Source organism: Seriola aureovittata, chromosome 1 (assembly GCF_021018895.1).
Source record: "Seriola aureovittata isolate HTS-2021-v1 ecotype China chromosome 1, ASM2101889v1, whole genome shotgun sequence".
Lineage (NCBI taxonomy): Eukaryota > Metazoa > Chordata > Actinopteri > Carangiformes > Carangidae > Seriola > Seriola aureovittata.
The window spans coordinates 4,580,945-4,603,640 of record NC_079364.1 but is presented as its reverse complement, the minus strand read 5'-3'; the positions used below and the strand labels follow the sequence as shown (position 1 = coordinate 4,603,640).

At 43.2% G+C, this 22,696-nt stretch overlaps 1 protein-coding gene across 7 annotated transcripts in view; it reads left to right on the top strand.

The window, feature by feature from the left end:
* nav2a (neuron navigator 2a) overlaps positions 1-22,696 on the top strand; it is a 223,625-nt gene that overhangs the window by 107,744 nt on the left and 93,185 nt on the right. Inside the window, exon 1 of one of the 7 annotated variants that reach the window (XM_056376053.1) lies at positions 16,670-16,806. The exons of the other annotated variants lie outside the window; for them this stretch is intronic. Within the exon in view, the coding sequence (XP_056232028.1) occupies positions 16,735-16,806 (72 nt within the window). The 5' untranslated portion in view covers positions 16,670-16,734. Of the gene's footprint in view, positions 1-16,669; positions 16,807-22,696 lie in introns of those variants that run through there. 7 annotated transcript variants of the gene reach the window in all.

Sequence of the window (22,696 nt, the reverse complement as noted above, 5' to 3'; positions counted from 1 at the left end):
TTGGACACTGCACGAGTCCGCTGCTGGTGTCATTTTGTTTAGTGGCTAATCACGTTTTCTCACTGACCTACTTTCTGTGACTTTCTCTCACTCTCTCTCTCTCTCTCTCTCTCTCTCTCTGTCTCCTCCCTGTCCCCCTTTTCTCTCCCACTCTCCATCCCTGTGGTGCTGATGAAGCAGCCGTCCTCATCCTCAGCTGGGTTAACCCCTGACCTTCCTGACCAGCAGCAGGGATGGGAATTTTACAGTCGTGTACTGAAATCCATCAATTCTGGCTGTGTGTGAATGTTGAGTGTTTTATGAAAGGCACTCACCTCACAGCTGCTGTTTGTACTGTCGATGCGAAGTAGATAAATAGATCAACTTCATGTGCGTTTTTCAGTTTCTTTTGTGGTATTGAAAGGAGCAGATGTTTTTTTTTTTTATTTGGTGAAGCAAGACAAAGACTTGAGAGTAATATAGCATAACACAACATGATAGCATACAGTGTGACAAAACAACTGACAGCTTTGTGTTATTGCTATAGATTTATATTTTGACTTATTATATAGGGGGTTGGGGGAATCGAGACCATGCATTGGTGATAGAAGGGCGCAGTACCGTGGAGGTGGAGTTTGTTTTCTTATGGTTCAGTGATGTAGTTGGGGAGATGGGACATGTTTGGTTCAGACTGGGTTTGAAATGTTGATGTTTTTGACAGTGTGACAGTGGTCCACTCTGCAGAATACATGTGATTTCTACTGCAGGTATCTGTGCTCATCTGCTTCAGTGCTTGCAGACACAGTCGTGTACTACATCTGCGACAGTTTCTTATAAATTAGATAAAAATGACTAAACTTTACTTATATATCACATTTCATTCAAAAAGATGTAATCTGCTTCACCATAGAAAAAGAAAAAACAAATATGCAAAAATAGAAACATTCAAAACGAGACAAAAAAATAAGATATGAGAACAAAAAGATTTAAAGACAAGTAAAAGTGAAAACAATAAGATATAATGATTATAAAAATATTGGTAATAAAATACCAGTATCAGTCATACTGGCTGGAATTAATTTATTGGACTTCAATAACAGGCAAATTGTTTTTTTGCTCTTGCCCAAAAACGGGCTGATTCTCTATTAGTCCAGGGTTAGACGTTTTCCTTAATCCAGGGCAGGAGTATTTCAGTTTCATCGTCCTCATTTCTGTGCTGTGTCTGCTGGGCTGCACCCCAGGGACCGACAGAACTGGAGGAAAGGCTGAGAGGCAGAAGTGCTGGTGCGGACTCTGAATCCTCCACGCTGCATCCCAGCTCTCTGTGGATTTCATGCACAGACGCCATCGGTTGTCAGTGTGAACCTCATCAGCTCCGAGGGCAGAGCGAGGTTCCCCGGAGACGTGGAGGACGCTTTGTGTTTCTTTTGCTGGAGGTTTTTTTTCCAAGAGAGCAGATAACTCAAGCGACACCGTGTAGAGCCTGTTTCCTGTACTCTGACGATCAGGAAAAGTCCGGTACTTCACGTCAATGAAGCGTCAGGTTTTCGAGGTGGGAGGGCTTGTTTCTGGTGCACTGACTTTCAACAATCATACACAGAGAAAATCCATCATAGGAAGGGCGGAGAGACTAATTTCAGCTCCCACTGTAGCAGCAAATAGACCACAATCCTGTACAGTCATATTGTAGGAGTGGGTTGAGAATTGAGTCATTTCTCAGCGAGGAGAACTTACCCTCTTACCCTTGCTATTTCTATCACAGTCGGCCTTTATTTATATTTGAACTTTATTTAACCAGGATGGTCTCTTATATATATATTTTTTTCTTTTTCAACACTAAATGAAGAAGAGGTAGGAAATGACAGTGGAGGAAGCAGAAGTAAACACGTTTGAGGACAAATGGAAACATCTGAACAAAAAATGCATTCAACGTAACACGGTCAACTACCAACAGCACGTGTTACTAGTTATCTGAGGGATTAGTGGAGTCATGGCAGAGTGTAACCGAGGCTCCTGCTCCTCACAGACACATACAGCTGAATGGCCCAGTTGGCAGCGAACACACAAACATGTTGCGTACACCTGTAACAAAGCGTTAATCCGTAACGCAACAGGAGCAGCAGGAGGCAGAGAGAAACATCCCAGCTGTGTTTACAGACAGGGAAGAGGGCAGTAGTGTGTGTGTGTGTGTGTGTGTGTGTGTGTGTGTGTGTGTGTGTGTGTGTGTGTGTGTGTGTGTGTGTGTGTGTGTGCGCGAGAACTCTGACACAATCTGCAGATTCTGATGTGAGTGACAGCCTGGAAATGTGTGAATGGTATTTGAAGCTGTTTGCTCTCTCTCTCTTTCTCTCTCTCTCCCTCTCTCCAGTGTGTGTGTGTGTGTTACACCGTATGATATGACAAGCTGTTCTGACCTTTAGCCTTTTACCATACAGGCGGCGAAGCCTTGCACAGATACTCTGCTGCCCTCTAGTGGCTGCTTTTTGCCCTACACCCGATTCCATTCACAAACACTAGCAGGAGAGAGGGAGAGTGTGTGTGTGTGTGTGTGTGTGTGTATATGTGTATGTGTGTGTGTATGTGTGTGTGTATTGTGCGTATGTGTCATTCAAGGCCACAGTCTTTGCTTCTCTATTCACCTTTATAGCCTCGTTTTATCCCCGACCACTTACTCTCTCTCTCTCTCTCTCGGTTTTCTTTCTCTCCTCTCACCCTTTCCTCCCTTCTTTCTCTCTCTCCTTTTTAATCCGGGAGTTCATTGTTGCCAGCTCATTATTTTTTAGCTGCAGCTTTGAAAGAGAATAGTTTTAAACCAAGAACCTCTGGAAGCCTCATTCACAGCAGGAGACCCTGAAAAATAAATTCTGATGCTGACGTGGAGGGTGCATAGACCTCTATAAGTCATCTAGAATACACTCACACACACACACACACACACACACACACACACACGCTCCCTCACACATGAGTGCACAGCCACAGAGAGAGATTTTGTCCGTGTGCCGGTGTGATAAGGAGCTCCTATCTTAATAAGTATCTCTCCAGATAAAGGCTTAAGTCGGGCTCTGTGTAAAGACTGGCTTTATTAGACTCATTACGAAAAACTCATCTCGGCCTATGGAGCTGAATCCCAATCACATAAAAACATAATGGGAAGAGTGAAGAGGGTCATCGGCCACCTCGGCTAATATTTACCAAAATGATCTCGTTGTAAATAAACCAGAATCCACAAGACAGACCCCCCCCCCCCCCCCCCCCCCCCATCCAGGATAGAAGAGCTTAGTCTGGATATTTAATCATCACTGTTAAATTACCAGTGTGTGTGTGTGTGTGTGTGTGTGTGTGTGTGTGTGTGTGAGAGATGCATCAGAGATGTTCAGCTCCATTAATTCAACTCTCCCGTTCTGGAAGATGTGTAATTGCCAAAGATTATAATTTCCCTATTTTGAATTATTCAAATTGGGGGCAATTTCATTCTGAGAATTAGTTTGACCGAGAACTACATACCCCGTGATATGTGTGAACTCATTTAATTATTATGGATTCTCAGATAATTAAATGACCCTTAATGGAAAACTACTGATCGATGGCGATGGAGGGGGGAGATTAGACTCTGGAAAAAAGTTTGGTGAAAACCAGGCAGAAAAAGTAGAAACTAACTCTTTATCTAATGCCAATGTCTCCCTTCTGATATTGAATACATGTGAGTAGTTAGCCAAAGATCAGTTGACAATAATCTTGATAAACAATAAATCCTTGGCTCCACCTCGTGAGGATTTTCTGCTTTTCTCTGTTTTATATGATACATTTTTTAAAAATGTATTTGTACCGTCGTCCAAAAAAAAAAAAAAAGCAATTTGAAGATGCCATCTTGGGTCCGGGGAACATTTAACAGGTACTTCTTGACATTTTGTGACAAATAATTGAGAGATCACTTGATGATGATCTTTAGTTGCAGCCCTCATGCCGCCCCATGATGGTCCAGATCTATCCTGGAGGATTATCAGGCTCGGCATGTGAATCTACAGAAACACAAACAGTAAACATAGATTTCAGCCTGATACACATCAAGTTAAAACTACTGAATGATAGTGAAAAAAAAAAAGTGAATATCAGCATCTAGAGTCTGCAAGTGTCAGCATCAACCTTTTAAACACATCTCACTTGACCCTTAAAAGAATTTCTCTCATGTCTCGAGCCCCCCCCCCCCCCCAGCATCCTGTGAAAGACAATAATGACTTTTTTATGGCTTTTACATTCAGCCTGAGTCTCGTGAAGATGCAGCTCAGCAGGTGAGAGTGAAAGGCGTAGCACTGTCGCGCTGCATTGGATTGCTAATGCCCTCCTGCCCGCCCAGAGCAGGACAGATTGGGTGGGGGGTCTTGGTGTCTATATTGCTGCTTTTTTAAATTACCATGACAAAGGGCCACACATAGACATATGTCTCCTCAGGAGGTGCTGCAAGTTAAAGCTAGATTTAATGGATGTTTTGGTGATTCATTGTTGGAGAGTTCATTGTTGAAAGGAATAAGCAAGGTTTTAACAGACTGCAAGAGTTCAGACAAAGAGCACAGGATTAAAGATCACGTCTTGTTAGGTCTGTGAGTGATCTTCATGGATTCAGTTTATGCTCTATCAGTCTGCGGTTGCATTTATTGCTGTTGTCATGTGAGAGCCTCATTTCCAAATTGGAAAGCTGTCAGAAATAGTCAAAAAGTCAGTTTTTGTTAAGCTGAAATCTGGCTGAGGCTGTTTTTCGTTCATTCCTGAAAAGCTGACACTTTGGAGATAAGAGATTTTCACCCAACAGCGAGCACATATGTGCTACTATCAGCACCAGGCAGGAGGACGCCCATGTTGCTGTTGATAAGAGAGACAACACACCTCCGTGTCCTCTCTCAGAGAACACAGAGACGGTCGTCCCGCAGATTCATCAGGCCGAGCTGGAAGAGCCCGACGGCTGCGATACCAGCCGAGGCTTCGCACACAGGCAGGCCGCGGTCAGATGGTGAGATAGCGGCGGGCCTGAAGTCTGAGGCTTTTATCTGAGGAGGAAGAGGTGGGTTCCCCCACAGTAGCCACCTGAGCAGCTTCTGAGCATGCACGAGCTGGTGCAGCATTTCCTGCAGGAGTTTTTTAATGATTTCTTTTTCTTTTTTTTTTTTACATATTTCTAAAGACCCAGATTTTCTCCAGAAGGAGTTCTTGTACATGATATCTTATACTTGTGGATTTAATTTGGCTCTTAATGTCATGATTCCACATATACATATATATATATACAGTATATATATGAACAACAACCTGTTCTATTGTAGCTGTGTCTGTAGATCTTTTCTTTCAAATAGTTTTTTAGCAGTGAATCATTGTGGTACTGGAGTTTCTTAATGACCCTATGAATTTTCCTTAAGCTCCATCATCTCTTGAAATGAACATTTCAAGACAAAAGCTAAATTTAGCTTTAACACTGACAGTTTTTAAGGATAGTCATGATCATATAGCAGTTGGCTCCATTCGTAATGACCTCATCTCTGCCTAATGTGTCTCGATCAGATTCCACTTCCTGTGCAGTTGTCCCGTCGCCTTCCTGTGTGAGGTCATGGCTGAGGACATAACCATATTAATTAAGGCCGGGCATCTGCCTGTCCTGAGTCAACATCCTTCAATTGATCTCCCCCCGTTAAGGTGCCCTCCTCCCCCTGGTTTCTCTCCATCTCCACTTTCCTTGCGTTAGTTGTCACAGGGAACCCGTTGGCACAGACAAACGGGCCATTGTGAGCGGCGCCCCCTGGGGAATCGGTGCTGCAGAGGCGGTTAGACTAACACAATCAGTTCCATCGCTGTCTGGAAACAGGAGGCAGTGTGGAAAAAAGGAGGAGAGGCCAGGAGGTAGAGGTCAACAAGGCTGAAGTCACCCTCCCCAGTGGCCCGTGCCCAGGGTCACCCAAGCCCCAGAGGCAGGTTGGATAACTTCATGACCTCTGTGGAGCCAGCAGAGAGCTGATGACGTCTGCTGGTCACGACAGTTTTGATGCAAGACAAAACAGAACAAATCAGAATGAGAGAGTTTGATCTGGAACAGAAAATAATTAATTCGTGCAGGCCCGAGAAACACAGGAGCTTTCATGCAACTTAAAATTAAAATATTACTGGACATACACCTTATTAATGCAATTATTCAGCCAATGATGTGGCAGCAGTGCAGTGCATGCAATCATACAGATGCATATCAGGAGCTTCAGTTAATGAGGAAAAAAAGTGATCTCAGTGACTTTGTAGGTGCCAGACGGGCTGGTTTGAGTATTTCTGAAACTGCTGATCTCCTGGGTTTTCACACTCAACAGTCTCTAGACTTTTTACTCAGAATTGAGCCAAAAAACAACAAACATGTTGTTGATGATGATGAGAGATGTCTGAGGAGAACGGACAGACTGGTAGGAGCTGACAGAAAGGTTACAGTAAATCTGTAATGACTCTTTACAACTGAAAAACATCTCAGAATGAACAACACGTTGAACCTCGAGGTGGATGAGCAACAACAGCAGAGGACCTGTCGCCTCCTTTCACTCCTGTCAGACAAGAACAGAAATGTGAGGCTGCAGTGGACACAGACTCACCAAACACTGGACAGTTGAAGACGTAACCTGGTCTGCTGGATCTAGATTTCTGCTGAGGCAGCAGATAGTAGGATCAGGATCGGAGTTATAACAGTATGAATCCATGGACCCGATCTGCTTTGTCAATAGTCCAAGCTGCTGGTTTAATGGTGTGGGGAGTGTTTTCTTGGCACACTTGGTGCCGCTTAATACCAATCAGTCATGGTTTGAATACCAAAGTCTGTCTGAGTGTTGGTGCTGACCATGCTCATCCCTTTATGGCCACAATTTACCATCCTCTAATGGCTGCTTCAGGCTGATAACGCTCCATGTCACAAAGCAAAACTGGTTTCAAGAACATGACGATGAGTTCACTGAACATCAGTCTCCAGACCTGAATCCAGTGCAACACCTTTGGGATGCGGTAGAACAGGAGATTGGGAACATGAATGTGCAGCTGATAAATCTGCAGTAATGATGTGTCTGATCACCATCGACCTTTCTGACCTGCTCAAATGAAATGAAATGAAATCTTTAAAGGTTTTTCTTTATTCAGAAATGCTATTAAAAACTTGAATATCTGGAGGTGTGTTTGCTATGTAGGTTAAAGAAAATGTTGAAGACAGAACTAGAGCAGGTCACCAAATGGTAAGACCAATGTTATTTCCCAAACTGTTGTACTCAATGTTCTATGGCTGCACAGTAGATCACTGTAATGGACTGAGCTCACTTCACAGGGCTCTTTATCACTGATATGAACAGCAGATTACCGTATAATAATACCATATTTAATGGTTCACACTGTGCCTCCAGCTGCAGAGGTCTGGTTGATTTTCAGCTGAGCTCTGAGTTTGATGTTTGATGTGACGGTTCAGTGTAAACATCCATGAACACAGTCACGAAATGTTTCTTGGCTTTCTGTCAGCGCTGTCTGTGTCTGAGTGGATTTCCACATCTCTCCATTCAACAGCTTCAGGGAGTTTCCAAAGCTGTTTTATTCCTCTGATTTAAACCTGGATCGAAGCACAATGAATGTGTGATGAGCGTGTGTGTGTGTGTGTATATTTATGTGTACATGCGTGTGTGTTTTTGTTGTTCTGCATGTCTGCGCTCGCTCAGTTGACACAGACGGTCTTTAAGCTTCCCTGATAAAGTGCTGAATCCTAAAATGGGTCTGTAAATCTGCCATTCAAGAAGCTATCAGTGATTCTAAACACAGCAAGTCTCTGCCACAATCCATCCTCACAAACACACACACACACACACACACACACACACACACACACACACAGACTGCATACGAGATAAACCTGATTAATTTAAAAACAAAAATCGTCTCTCGCTTCCTGAAGGATGAATGTGTTTCATCACTGCAGGATGGAAAACTGACTTTTAGTTTTAGACTTTAAAGGTTTATCTCATTTGAGGGATTACAGATTTTACAAAACAACATTAACACAATGCAAAAAGTTGCAAAAACAGTACTAACTAAAACGTGTCATTCTAGTTTGGGATTTGTTGACCTTTCATTTGTTTTATTCTGAAAACACACATTCTGTGAGTGTTCACCTGCAGCACTGTCACGCTCCATCTTTACTGTGTCTGAAGATAGGACTACATATCCCAGACTGTGAGAGGTCTCACTGCTGTGTGTTTAGACGTACAGTAGTTTCATTAGTACGGTGGTCACAGCTGGTAGCTGTGGTAGGTCAGTCAGGCCCAGATGGCATCCTCAGATTCAAAGTGTTCTGATCACTTTGATAATTGAATACCAGAAAACTTTAATAACATTTTCTTTGCAGAACAAGCTGCTTGAAGCTTCAGTTGAACATTATGTTGAGTAACAGAAAATTGTGTCTAAATTTCATACATTTAGATACCTTATCCTTTCATCACAACAATGATTTATTTTGAATAATGAATTCAAAATTAGAATATATAAAGTGCGTGTTATAGAATCAAGTGGAGAGTGATTGCAAATTAATTGAAAGCTATTTATAAAGGAGTTTAAGATGTCAGACATCCAAGGATGTGCAGAAAAGATTCAGTCCAGCGTCAAGGGTTGTAGTTCTAGTTCCTCTGTTTAATTTCACTGACGTTCTTTCTTTGAGGAACTCATCGAAAACTGTGCAAGCCACATCAGATGTTTGGCCCAAGCCTCTGTGGCTTATTAAAAATATCAATAATGAATTAGCTGAATCTTTTATGGTTTTTAATTACTTCGTTTGTATATCATTAATCTGTATGAGGCAGTGTTGTGAACCACACGTGCTGTTCTACTGAAGGTCGTATTTGTCTTACTTCACTTCTGTAAATTATATATTTACATTCATGTCACCTGGCTGGTTGATGACATTTTACTATAGACCAATTGCAGTGTGAAACAGCTTTACCATTGTTACGCTTTGTCATGTTCATCATCACAACTTTAATGCAGCTGATATAACTTTAATTAACCAGCACAATATTCTATGTCCAACTTTTGACACTAATGTTGTTCTATAGCATATTCTGTGAAGGTAAATGTGCCATATAAAAGAGAAGTCAATAAAAAGACAAATAATGCAGTCAGTTTCCCATTTCCATTACCCACTGTCCAATTGCTTTTGTGTGTGTCTCTTTACCCCCATCGAGTCCATATGTCCCTCAACCCCCCACTCACCTTCACCCAGAATGAAACGGCCACGCAGCAGAGGGCCATCCCAATCTCCCCCACCTCCGTCCCCACCCACCATCTCCCCAATCTCCCTCACCAGCCTCAAGAGCACAGAGTTGGGGGAGTCCCCCAAAACAAAGACCTCTCCACGGAGGGGTTATCCCCCCATTGTCCCAGACACACTGAGGTTTATCTGGGGCTGTGAAAGGAACCACACTCGGCCCATTCACTGCGGCTGCACTTAATGGCTTGTTGAAGGCCTGTGCTAAAACTGTTAAACACAAGCACTAAATGCTGACATATTCTCTTCTTGTGGAGCCAGAATGTCGTTAAATCAATGCTGGTTAGACGCCATAGGGAACTGGTGTGTCAGTGGTGTGGCGGGCCGAGTACATGGTGACAGTTAGCTGAGACATTGATGAAATACAGTATAGAGGAAGTAGTGCATGTGCAGTGGAAGTGGTTGTTGTTTAAAAAGTTAAGTTTGATTTCCAACTTTGGTGTGTCTCACTTGTGTTTTTAGCGGCGCTAGCGCTGCAGCTCTTGGAACCGTGATGTCAGTCAGTCGTTCCGCCACTTCGGAGCAGAAGTGAAAGTGAAAGTTTTCACTCATCCAATGAAATATCTCATCATCTACTACAAAATGTGGCTCAAAGTTTGCTACAGAAATCCACGGTTGAGCTAGCGCCACGATGAGTTTTATACCAGTGCTGATTAGCAAACGTTAGCATGTTAACACGCTAAACAGAGATTATGTGCATTATCTTTGTGAGCATGTTAGCATGCTGATGCTAGTATTTAGCTAAAAGCACTGCTAAGGACAACCTCACAGAGCGTCCAACCAGTGTCTATCAGTCAGTGTAAATTTCATTGTGCTGACTTGCGTTATGACTTGCGGGCAGAAAATAATAATGATAATAATAATAATGATAATGATAATAATCAGTTTCCTCTGCTTCATTGCAGCAAATAAAGCTTAACACTGACAAAATGCAGTGGCGATTGAAGTCTTTGACCAGCAGTTAGCAATGAATTTTAGCTGCACATGTCAGTTATTTCTGTTTTACACAAACTTAAAACATAAAATGACAGTGAGTGTAAAAGCTGCCATGAAACGGCTATAAGTTGCGTCTTTTACTATCTGGCGATAGAGAAGAAAAACAGGCAATTATTTCTCACAGGTCATTACTTTATGCTGTCTGCATGTCTTCAGTATTATTGTTGTTTCATGAAGCTTAAAGTATTTTTGTTCAGCCTGCTGGAAGTGATCAGGCACCCCCCCCTACTGTGGGAACTTTCTGTAAATCTTGGGCCTTTCCCAAAATTCAAATTCGGCTTGTAATTTGTGGTCGGTGGTGGGGTGTGTGTGCACAGGGGGTTGGAACCCGCTCAAACAGAGGGCATCCTGTGCAGTGGACTCCCTTACATACACACACTCACAGATACATAAATGCGTAGGTTATGAACCCACTGTACACATGCACATAAATACACACATGCAGCTGCTGCGATGTGATGTGGGTGACGGCTGATCAGAGACCAGACTGTCAATCTCTGGTCGGGGAAAATAAAACTTGGCTATTTTTTAACAGACAGCAGAGGAGTTGGTTAAAGAAATAATAAATAGAAAGGAGAGGGTTAGCGTTGAGTTCTGCGTGGTTTGGCCTCTGAGCTCTGAACTTCCCACTATTTAGTCCCTCTGCTGTTATCAAGGCTGCACTGATCATCCCTTTCTTGTCCTTCTTCCTCACTTTTTTGTCATGGAGGGGTTTAACTATCGGGGGAGGGGTGGTAGAAGGTTAAGAGGTCTGTCCTTTTCTCTTTCTTTCTCCTCCCCATATGACCGATGGTCCATTGAAGAGCAATGGCATAATTGTGTTGCCGTGGGCAAGAGAGGAGGGGAAGGGGGGATCCACTCCTCCTACTCCTCTCGGTGCGTTTGGTTTGGCTGCCTCTCAGAGCGGCAGCAGAGGCCACAGAGCTCCTCTAGCCTTTCGTCTTCTTGCGTTTATTTTTCCCTCCTCTGTGTCCCAGAGTGGGTGGAGAGAAGCTGGAGGCTCCGAGATCTCTCCCCCCACAGGCATACAGAAACCTGCTAGGGCTCAAGCAAGCAGCAGCTCTACCATTTCCTCTGGATCTACATGGTGCACTCATCCAGGACATTTTTACTCCTGGCTGCATCTGCTTACTTGAATTCTTTTTTTTTTCTCTGTGGATTTTTTGTATTTTGTTGAAGCTCTCTCCGTTGGGTCCAGTTTGGTCTAGACCTGGTTCTGATGGCTTATATTAGAGCCTGGCTGGCCAACCAGCAGTCCTCCTCAGTGTGAGGCAGGTGTCTCTGGGAAAGGAAGCTGCAAGAAGCAACATGAGTTTGATGCTGTGTCGCTGGGAACAGAACAATTTCACCATGAAACTGGTAGGCTGAACACTTCCAGGTCATCACAGAGGTCAAATACTAGGGGGCAGTTGAACATGAATAGCGTTTCAATTCTTTTCCATGCTTATAAAACTTGAAATCACATTTCTACAGGCTTTTTTTTCTGTTGTTGACAGTCTTTATGTCAATGCAGCGTTCACATCTTCATCCTGCTGTTCTTTGCTGACACTGCAGCTTCAGGACATGTCTCACTCAGATTTACTTTTTCTTTTTTTCCACTGTGTGTTTATGTATCAGTGAAAATGCTTGTCTCATCAGCCTAAAGCCTTACAGTAACCGTGGTGTTGGATTGCAGGCACGCAATGGATTAGTGGCAGTAGTTTTAATATCAGAGGAAAGAGCTGAAGGCGTGCATCCCGGTTTTCCCCTCACCTGATACTAGCTTTACTTTGATGTCTGCATGGAAAGTTAAAATAGGCTTAACGAGGACTTGAACCAGAGTTTTGCGGCACATCCATGTGTGTGTGTGTGTGTGTGTGTGTGTATTCTCTTCTCAAGCATTTATAGGAAATGGAGAGTCTTTGGTTCTTCTTTGTTGCCCACTGTTTGGTGCGATGTACTGTAAGTACAATGCTGCAGAGATGGTAAATATTCAACAGGATCTGGGGCGCTGTGATAAAAACACGGTGCCGGTCAGGTGCAGCGAGGCCATGTGGTGCAAACAAATGAGAAAAAAGATCTTTGTAATAGCTGATGTGTTTGATAAAAGGAGGAAGCAGTAGATTTAGTAAAAGTCAATTTTGTATAATGAGCACCCTGTTGAGTTTACACATAACACAGGTGGATGGGACACTCTCTCTCTCTCTCTCTGTCTTTTTGTGTCTTTCTCTCTCTCTTTCAGCTGTGGCTCTTATCTGGATCTACTATGAGCCCACAGAGGAAGGGGAGATGGAAGCAGAGGAGGTTATTACCAGAGTCTAGAGATGAGCCGATAACGCAGCTAGTTTAATTACACACCGCTAACCTCAACACAGCGTGACTGACAGGAGGCCGGTGGGCCACAGGGTCAGCGCACTGTGTGTTTGTGTATGTGTGTGTGAGAGAGAGGGTGTGTGTGTGAATGACAAAGGGATTTTCAGGCATGCACACTTGAACATGCGCACACACTCCCAGAAAATTAAAATGACCTTCCTTTTTATTATGAAGTGTAGTCGATGCCCACAATCCTCTCTGTTCTAATACAACTCTATTGATTATTTGATTGTCATGGTCCTTACGTCAACATATGACCCATACAGCATAAATCAGAATGTATGATTTATGTGTTTAATCCTGGTCAGAGACATGCCGGTGTACATGGAGCAGAAAGAAGAATGAATGGACCCGTAATTGTTTTTAGTTAAAGCACACGTCGGGGCATAGTGGTGTTCAGTGTGTGCACACAGTAGCCACAGCATGCATTTGCCTACTCCACTACTTGTTTTTCATGTTGTTATTTATTCCTTTTATGACCTTAGTGATGGAGCAAAGTTTGCAAAGGTTGTCTGTGAAACGTTTGTCTCAATCATCCAGGTGGTACCTGTAAGTTGAATTCAGCTGCCTGTCTCCACTACAGTTTTGAAAGCTAGTTCAGTGAGTTAGATTCCAATTTTTCCAGACAACATTTTAGTTGTGTTTGTGCAAGTGAACATTGCTCTTTTTTTAAAGAAAAAAAAATAAAGATGAAGTACATTTTTTGAAAGCATCTTGAGCTTGTATCAAATGCTAGATGTCACAGGAACATGCACCTTAGCCTTAGCGCCCCCAAAACATTGGCCAAGTAGAGGAGGTGACATGCAACAAGAGTCTCTGGTTAGATTCAAACTGTAGAAATTGCAGCACAATTCAGGAGGTGCATTTGACTCCTAGGCAGTAAGAGCCCCCTGCAGCATGTTAAAGCTACTGAGAGGTTGCATTTTCTTTAGAGGTTGAAAAAGTCATCAAAAAGCAATGCCGCTCACAAATAATTAAGATGCTGCATTATGGGTAAAGCCCACTATATCTTGAGATTACATTATAGTGTGCAAACCGTCACTGGTACAGAGAGTGAGGAGCTGATGTTGAAAGAGCAGCTGCCTGAGGGAAATCAGTTCTATCCATGCATATGGCTTGTTCACTCATACCGTGCTGCTAACAAGCTAAGACCCCTTTAATAACAGTTGCAGTGCTGATGTGCCGTCATGTGCATCAGGCTGCAGGTCTCAGGATTTGTCCTGATCAGATGTTGCGTGGCAGATACTGCTGTGCCATTTCAAGTGTGCAGCAACCAAAGCGCCAATTTAGAGGATTTAGAAGTCGAGTATTCATGATTCAATATTCTTATTTTCTGGATTGACCTCTGAATATTTGGGCTCCGTCAGGTAGTCAGGAACAGCGGAGTACACAACCATTAACAGATGCTTGTGAATGTTTTGCAATTTGAGGATCAAGTAGGTTGATGTATCGCATGTCCTCTCAGTCTCTTGGCTTCCTGATGGATGTCTCTATTTCCCATACACTAAACTGCAGAGGTCTGGCCAAGTCGTTTGTCTGCCATGTGCCTGGTATGGCCTCTATGCCTCACAAAGCCACATGTCTTTCATGTGCCAAACAGAGAGCAAGCAGAGACATGAGGGCTCATTTAGAGCTGGCCTGTTTCAGCTTTCTGCGGGCGAAAGCCACTTGAGAGACTGGTGTGTGTACAACAGAGAACGGGGGGGGGGGGGGGGGGGGGGGGGGGGGAAGTGTAGCTGCCAGGGGCCCCACACACCAAAAATCATCCACGGTGCATCCTGCTGGGGGCAGACAAGAAGGAAAAGCAGCTCCAGCTCCAGCTGGATACTAAAGTGATGCTAAATCATATACGTCACAGGGCCCAACAGTGCAGCGTAAAAATGAAAAAGAACAGATTCACAGTGAGAGGAGAAACAGACAAAAATGGTGAAGGAGACACTGCTGGCTATTCTAGTGTCCTGTGCCTTTCCTTTATCAAACTGTAGAGGTGGAAACACGAGAGGTGGGATAACTTGTATTTCAGCCAACTGAGCCTCCAGGATGCTTCACACCAGGTTGTGGTCAAGCACTGAAAATATCAGTGTTAGAGCACTGGGCTGGAGTCATTGTGTCCTGTATAAAGCAGCACAGCAGCTGGCAGAGCAGACTGCAGTCCTCTGTTGTCATATCATACTGACCAGGGACACTGATTTCCCAGAAGCCATCTGTCTGTGTCTGCCAGTGTTCACTGAGAGCTGTGCAGACGATGACTCCCTTCACCCATTGGTGACTTATTTAAGCTGACGGGGGGGTTCCTGCATTCACAGCTAGAGCCTTGGTTCACTCTACACATTAGGTGTGATAGAGAAAATAACACACTCTTTGTGAGACTATCACCCATCACACCTATGCACTGTGTTCCCTCCCAGCATCCTTCTGTTGGGTTATTGTGCGAGTGTATCCATCAGATCCATCCATCGTTGTCCCACCAGCCATCTGCTAGCCGGCCCAGACTGGGTCAGAGGGGGTGTGTTGCCACATGTCACCCTCCGCCCACAGCAGCATGGAGTTCTGCGGAGTCCTTATCGATGTGACTCGGCGTGGCCAGACACCAAGAGGAGCCGCCAACAAGAACTGCTCCTAACACCAGTTGTTTAAAAGAGCGGCCTCCATCTTTGGAAAATCTGCAACAATTGTGGTGGAAAAATCCTTGAAGATGGCTGAGAAAAGTGGAGAGTTTATAGGGCTTGTCATCCTTAATAGAGGTGCAGAAATCCTTTAACAAGCTCAAGAGTTGACCATGAGATATTATCACACAGTGGGAAGGCAACACATGAAGAACTGGCAAAGTGGTTTTCACTGCAGAGCCCTATACTAGTATACTGGGCTGGGCAAGCTTGGCCGTGTCAGTAATAGCCTCTTTTTTTTCAACCAATATTTAGACAGGATGTGTCTGCGCCCTGATGTGTCACACTTAAATGACCCATTCCTCCTCATATTACCCCCTTTACATTTTCACCCCTGCTCTGACGTGTCTGTCTTTGAGTAAAATGCCACCAAGGTGTTGAATTTGTTCAGTGAAGCTGCTCTGAGGTCTGCTGAGGATGAAGTGCGGGGTTGTTCTGGGTTAGCTCCCAGGTGTGAATTTACAGCATGTCTCTGTCATATGAATATGGAGCAGCATCGTTCTCATTCCGCTCTGCAGGTTAAAGTTAAATCACCTGACGACATAAGAACACGGCTCGATTCAACCCTGCAAGGAAGATCTGAGACCTACCGTGTGTCAGTGTGTGTGTGGGCGCCTGCTGTAACGTACAGCACCAGGTGTGTCACAGGAAGAAGGCACTCAACTGTTCTGTCTGATGGTAACATCCATTACATTTACTCCATATGTCTCGGAAACAGGGGGGTGGCTGTGAGCTGCGGGGCACCTCATGTACTTGAAACCTTTTTTTAAATTGTGCTTTCTCTCTATAAGTTGCCGGGGCAACCATATGTAATGCAGAGCCAGTGTAGCACAAGATGCAGTTCGGTTGAGTAAGTATACCTGCACGGGTTGGTTGTGCTCACTAAGCAGGTAGACAATATTGCTCAGAGCGGTTATCCCCTGCTGTGAAGCTGCAATGAGAGAAACAGAAACATTAAGTGCATCAGTTATCTGCTTCATGTGCCCCAACATAAAAGGACTCATTTCTGGGTTTTATGTTGCCGGTCTGTCTCTCTACCAGTAGCAGAAGAAGGAACTCATTCACTCTGAGTCAGACGACCTGACTCACAGTGAATGACACCCAGAGAGAGGGGGAGAGAGAGAGAGAGAGAGAGAGGGGTTAAAACAGTGTCTGAATGACTGAGGCTTCACTATGAAGCAGTCTGGAGGGAGGAGGTAAAACAGGAGCCCGTATGAAGAGGAGTAAATCATGTCCTGGTCATACAGGCAACAAGCCGGACAGACACACAGAGCTGTAACAGAGATGTGAGTGGGACAGGAGCCTTATCAAACAGCTCCCCTTCACCTTTATATAGAGTGCACTTGTCTTTTGGATTTCCGGACGTTTATGGACCTCCAGTGGTTTGCTTCTTCCTGTTAGTTGTCTTTATCGAGGTGACGAGCCCGCATGGCAGAGCATGGCGGCCTCAGGGTGCCGGTCAGGAGCTACAGCCGCTACTCCTGCAAAAACTACAAAGTGGTAAGAAACCAGAGAGGGACTTACCCACCTGCTGATGAAGTGAGAATGATTTTACTTTGCAGTTTTTTGTTCATTTTGAAACCTGACAGCAGCTTTGAAGTGAAAAGACCATCCACAGTGAAGATAAAGTGTTTGTACCTACCACAGATATCAACCAAGGGGACTTATGAGAGAAACAGGTTTAAGAGGAAAGGTCAGCTTGAAATAGAAATGTCTGGGGCAGAGTCGGATCTCCAGGAGCAGCCAGGAATTATTTTAGAGGCCCCCCCCCCCCCCCCCCCGTCAGAAGCAGGTAACAGACACACAGTGTTGTCAACTCAACAAATGAATGAGATCTTACTGTTGGGATTTGGCTCTACTTCATAAACCCCAGGATGTCCTAAACAAGATGCCTTCATCTTAGCTTGGCTCTGCGCTGAATGTTCAAAGGTAGATTTCCTTTGAAAAGGTAGAAGAAAGCTCTGTTATCGGAGCATGTCTTTTGTAGACTCAGCACTCGGTTCAGTGCCAGTACCTGAATTATAACGAGAGCTGTTTAAGTCCTGGCTCCCTATGAAAGCTTCTCGTGAGAGATAGCACTTTATAGCAGCTTTGGTCGTGCTGTGTTCTGTTTATACTTCTTGTTCATGTCAGTAGATTAGTTCATAATGGTGTGTTAAGTACAGCGCGTTTCAGGTTGCTTACTGAACCCTGGAAGTAATAAGGGTAATAGTCCTTAAGTTATCAACATAATTGTTTTTGGAAAGCCCTGCGCCATCAATGTATGTGAGACCTGTGCTCCGATGGACAGACCTGAGGTGTTGTGTGTTCGTGATGTTGTGAAAATGTAAAACATTTAGGTACTGGTTTGTGATTTTCATGCTTGAAATTTCAGTTAAGGACAGGTTGAGAAAATTCACACGCCTCTCAGCTCTACTATAAAACAGTTACATAGGATGAATAAAAAATGCAATGCATCATTATCATCAATCTAAAAATAGACAGATTAAAGGTGCTGTTTCCTCTTTCTACTTTACGTGTTGCTGTCGTGACTTCACGCAAATAAAGAGTTGAAGTAGTCATGTCTTAATATTTACAATTCAGCATTTACACCCAGCTGGCCATAAAGTTTATTGCACTTCTGTGCAACTTCTTCTGTTGAATTGACTCTATAATTGACTCTATGTATCCACTTGACTCGTATCTAATATTAGTGCTTTCCACTATGCTGTGCATGTAAGTGTGGCTGCCAACAAGCTCCATAAACCAAATGCTTAGATTAGACACTAGGTGAGATAATGGTCATTTGGTGGAGCCTGAGGACAAGCGCTGCATGAGAAGACAAGAAAGTGTTACTCACTCTCATCACAATTACATGCATTTAAAGGAGGATAAGGAGCTTGCCAGTCCAGTCTCCTCAGGGATGTTGTTCCAAAGAGACAGAAAAAACAGAAAAGTCCCGGTCACCCTTGGTCCTCTGCCAAGATTGTGGAATAGCTAGCAGAGCTTTGGCTGAGGACCAGGCACATACGGTGTTAGAAGATCTGAGATGTATCTAGGTGCAAGTGTAGAACGAGCATTAAAAGTCATCAGTAAAATCTTAAAGCCAGTAGCCAAGCTGCAAAAAAAAAACAAGAGTGAACACACCTGTGTTGACATACTTGTTCAAGCTGACGTGGTTATCATAGGTGACACCAAGGTTTTATATTTTGGGACAGAGAACCCAAATACTTTGAGGTATAAGTATTAACTGTGTCAGAACCAATAGGAATTACCTCAGTCTTATCAATATTTAGCAGGAGGAAAATCTGGGCCATCCAGCATTTGACATCAAGGATGCAGTTATTATATTAATTTGATAAGAATCATTGGAGTTAAAAGAGAGACACAATTGAGGGATTGCAGTCTCTGTGTTATGGTTTGCCCTAAATCCAAATTGAAATGTCTAAAAAGCTGTGAATTGTTCAGCAACGACTTTTTTTCTAAAACCTTGTAGAGAAAGAGCAGTTTGGAAATTTGTCCACAATTATCCAGGAAGTTAGGGTCCAAAGAGGGAGGGACAGAACCAATCAATAGTGAGATGATGTAGAGAATATCTGGGCTGATAGATCCATATGCTTCTTTCAGAGATCTCACAGGCAGGATGTCGAAAGCACATGATGTGGGCTTCACTTTGTTAATCACCTCAGTGTAGATTGTGTCGAAACACTCAAAGTGGGCAGTAGTTTTAAAAGAAATGGTTGTGTCATTCTGATGCTGGAGACTTTGTTGACAAAGAAGGTTAAAAAATTCTTCACATTTCTCGGGGGAAGAGTTCATATTGACATTTGGAGGAGCCTCTGTGGCACGGTTAATAACATTTGTAAAAAAAAAAGTCCTGGAGTTGTGTCTGTTCTTTTTGGAAAAAAAATCACGCTCTGGCATTTTTAACATCTGCATTAAAAGAGTTAGAGTATTAAAAGAGTCTTTTAAAATGTCAAGGTGCTCAGTCAGAATGCAGGGATCTTGAAGGAAAGGCAAGATTTACAAAGTGAAAGTATTTCAAAACCCACAGGACAAATAAAATATCCACCAACATAAAGCTAAAAATGAATGTGGTTTTTCTCGACCTTTAAAATCGTTCTTCCAATAGTAAAGATACACGTGTGAATGTCAACATCACTGCAGTGTTAGCTTTGGCAGCAGGTTATCACTTAACAAGTCAGTGTCGGAGCAAACAACAACAGAGATGAAAGAGCAAAGTCTGAAAAATCTGAAGCGGGTGCTTCAGCTGAGTGACAGTTTGACTGACACATAAACACACAAACACACAAACAAACACACGACCACAAGAAGTACAAAAGCACATCTGCTTTGCTCCTCCTACACTATAATCAGCCTCCGTCATGATATGTCGTGACATTCGCTAAACTTGCACCGCCGCCTCTGCTGCTGAGCCATCCGACCAAAACAGAAAACTCACTTTTCACTCCTCCCTCTTCAGAAAGTCCCCTTCAACTCAAGGGCACTCTCCCAGTGTGAGGCCCTGGCTGCCCTCGCCCTCTCCCCGCCCAGGCTGACCCAGCACTGCGGGGATGGCCTGTGTGCGTCATGCCCTTCTGTAGGCATCGCACACCAGCCTGGTGACTCAGCAAGCAGAGGCAGTGGGGATGCTGGATGTGAAGCAGATATGTGTGTGTGTTCATGTGAGGAGAAAAAAAGACACAGCTGTCTGAAGGAGTGACTCATCGCTGCTTGTCACAAGCTTTGAAGAACTGATTGTCATTATTGAAGGCTTAAATTGAACATTATTTGGTGAATATGCACATGGGTCCAGGTTTTCCTGAAGTGCAACCTTGTGAATTGACAATTGACATTGTGTTTCAGTAAATGTCAAGATGTTAATTTACACAGGCTTATCTGTGTGTACAGTATTAGAGGGAGCGGGCTACTGACCATTCTTTATCTATTTGTGTCCTTATTAGCTTCTGTGAAATGTTCTCTCAAAATGAAAAATATAAATAAACAGCTATTTAGAAATCAGTATAAATGAAAGAACAACAGGCAAATCTAACCAACCCAAATACTTTCTGTCAGCTCTGTTGATGGTCAGTGTTAAAACCAAAGAGGAGATGCAACCAGGACCCAGATTTTATTCATGAAGGTGACAAATTCCCAAAGCAGGAAGTCCAAAGACTCGACAGGTCACACATGACATTTTCCATAAGGCCCTGACACTGAATGAGTCAGTGTCATGTTGCTTTCTTGGTGACGGGAATGTCCCTGACTCCAGCACCAATTTGCTGCTCCTAAAAAAGACCCCTAATCCCACAAGGAGAGGGGTCAGAGTTTCTGGGAACGGAGGGATTTTCCCTCTTGAGAAAAATTTATCTGTACATCACATTCACACATCAGACTGTTATGGATCCCTGACTCTCACAGTGCTGACATATGGACATGAGTGTAGTGGGTAATGGAGAGTAAGATCGTAATAAGATGCCAAGTAGTAGTCATACTACATACTACTGCCATAGTTAGATAGATAGATAGATAGATAGATAGATAGATAGATAGATAGATAGATAGATAGATAGATAGATAGAGTCAATATGGAGTCAATACTCCTCTTCAGTAACCATACAGCTTATTAAAACGTCTCTCACGGTAGATCAGATGCCTGCTTCTCATCATCCCCCACTTGTCCTACGTTTCTCTTTCCGGCACTTCAAGCAATTTTCAGATCACAGAAGCTCCAATAAATCTGCGGTTAAACACAAACGATTCAAATTAATGCATTCTTGATGGGTTTTTTTTAGGTTTCAATTAATAACATGGCCTTCGCATCTGAAGCATGTTGCAACATTTGGTCTGTGGTGGGATGGATCTTGGTCCCGCTTATTTATCACTGTGGTTACAAGTAATTAATTCCTTTATTCTGCATCACCATATTGGACATCTTGCATAGTATTGTACAATATATAAGCCACTGGTGTGAAATATGACATAATATAGAATTTTTCCTTACTTTAAATTGTAATCCCAATCAGACTAATAACTGCAGTTTGTGAGGATCGCTGGTTAAATCTTCACTGATGGATATATTTGGCCACTAGGAGGCAGGGCACCCAGCCCTGACACATTAAGCCATATAAGGTTGTTATGGCTAACATGTTGGCTAGCAATTCCTTATTTACACATCCAGGCACAGAGCAGCATATGTATTCTCATGGACTGGTGTTTCCCTTCAACTGATGAATGAATCTCCACCAACTCCAGAGAAAGATATCTGACTCTTTAGCTGCTAGACTTTCAACTTTCTCCACCAGCTAGTCGCTAACGTAGTCGCCAACAGTCTGTTTGCTGTCTGGTGCTGGGCATCCATGCGTACAGTGTACAGTACAGTGGGTTTATCAGAGCTTGTTTGCTGAAAACAGCTGCCTGCTGCTGCCGCTGGAAATAAGCTTGTTGAGTGAGGTGAGACATGGTCTGACAGTAACTCTGTCCTAAAACCAAAACGATGAGATAAAACATGCAAAAACAGAACAAAAAAAAAGATGCTCAGTAGAGCTGCAGAGTAGGTGAGAGATCTGTGCTGCGAGCGAGGCCTTTCATAGTCGATGAAGAGCTGCTCTTACAGGGTATCTGTAGGTCTTAAAAAGTCTTAAAAAACAATGAGATGATTTCCCTCAAAAAAGGGTTTAGATGGTATTAAAAAGTCTTAAATTTCATTTGCAAAGATCTGCAGTAACAGTAACATTAGCTATAATTTTTTTTTATGTGATTGCGAGTTGTTTGGAGGCACGAATGTTGCACATCTGTTATAGATTTAAAAACCACAAGAGAGACTGATGTGAGAGTGGATTGTGCACGCATTACTCAAGTACTGTAGTTAAGCACAAGTATGAGATACTTGTATTTCTATTTTATGTTACCATATACTTTTGCTCGCTTCCAATTCAAGGGACATACAGCACTTTTAACCATCACTAAAAGATTATGAAGTAGCATGGTAAATGTATCTAGCAGTACATAACGTAGTTCAAATTAGCAGCATCTTTACCAGCTGCAAACATCAGTGATGCTCACATGAATGCATCAATAAAAATTTCAGGCTAGTTTTTCTGTCATTTTTGACCAGTATGAAAAAAAATTCTCTGTTGATCAAATTGCTAAAAATGTGTTTAAAATTAAATTTACAATGTTTGAGATATTACATTTACGATCTGGGCCTGGTGCTTTGGCTGAGAGGAACAGATCACAGACACAAAGTTTGTTTTGAAAAGTTACATTTTCAGGACTTAACAGTGACCTGTTGCGACTTGCCCACTTCCCCTTGTCTTAACTCTCACAACCTGCACCCCCACCCCCCACCCCACCCCCATTATCCCTCAAGCTTTTTGACCCGCCTGTGGTTTCCAGCTCTGTGACTGAC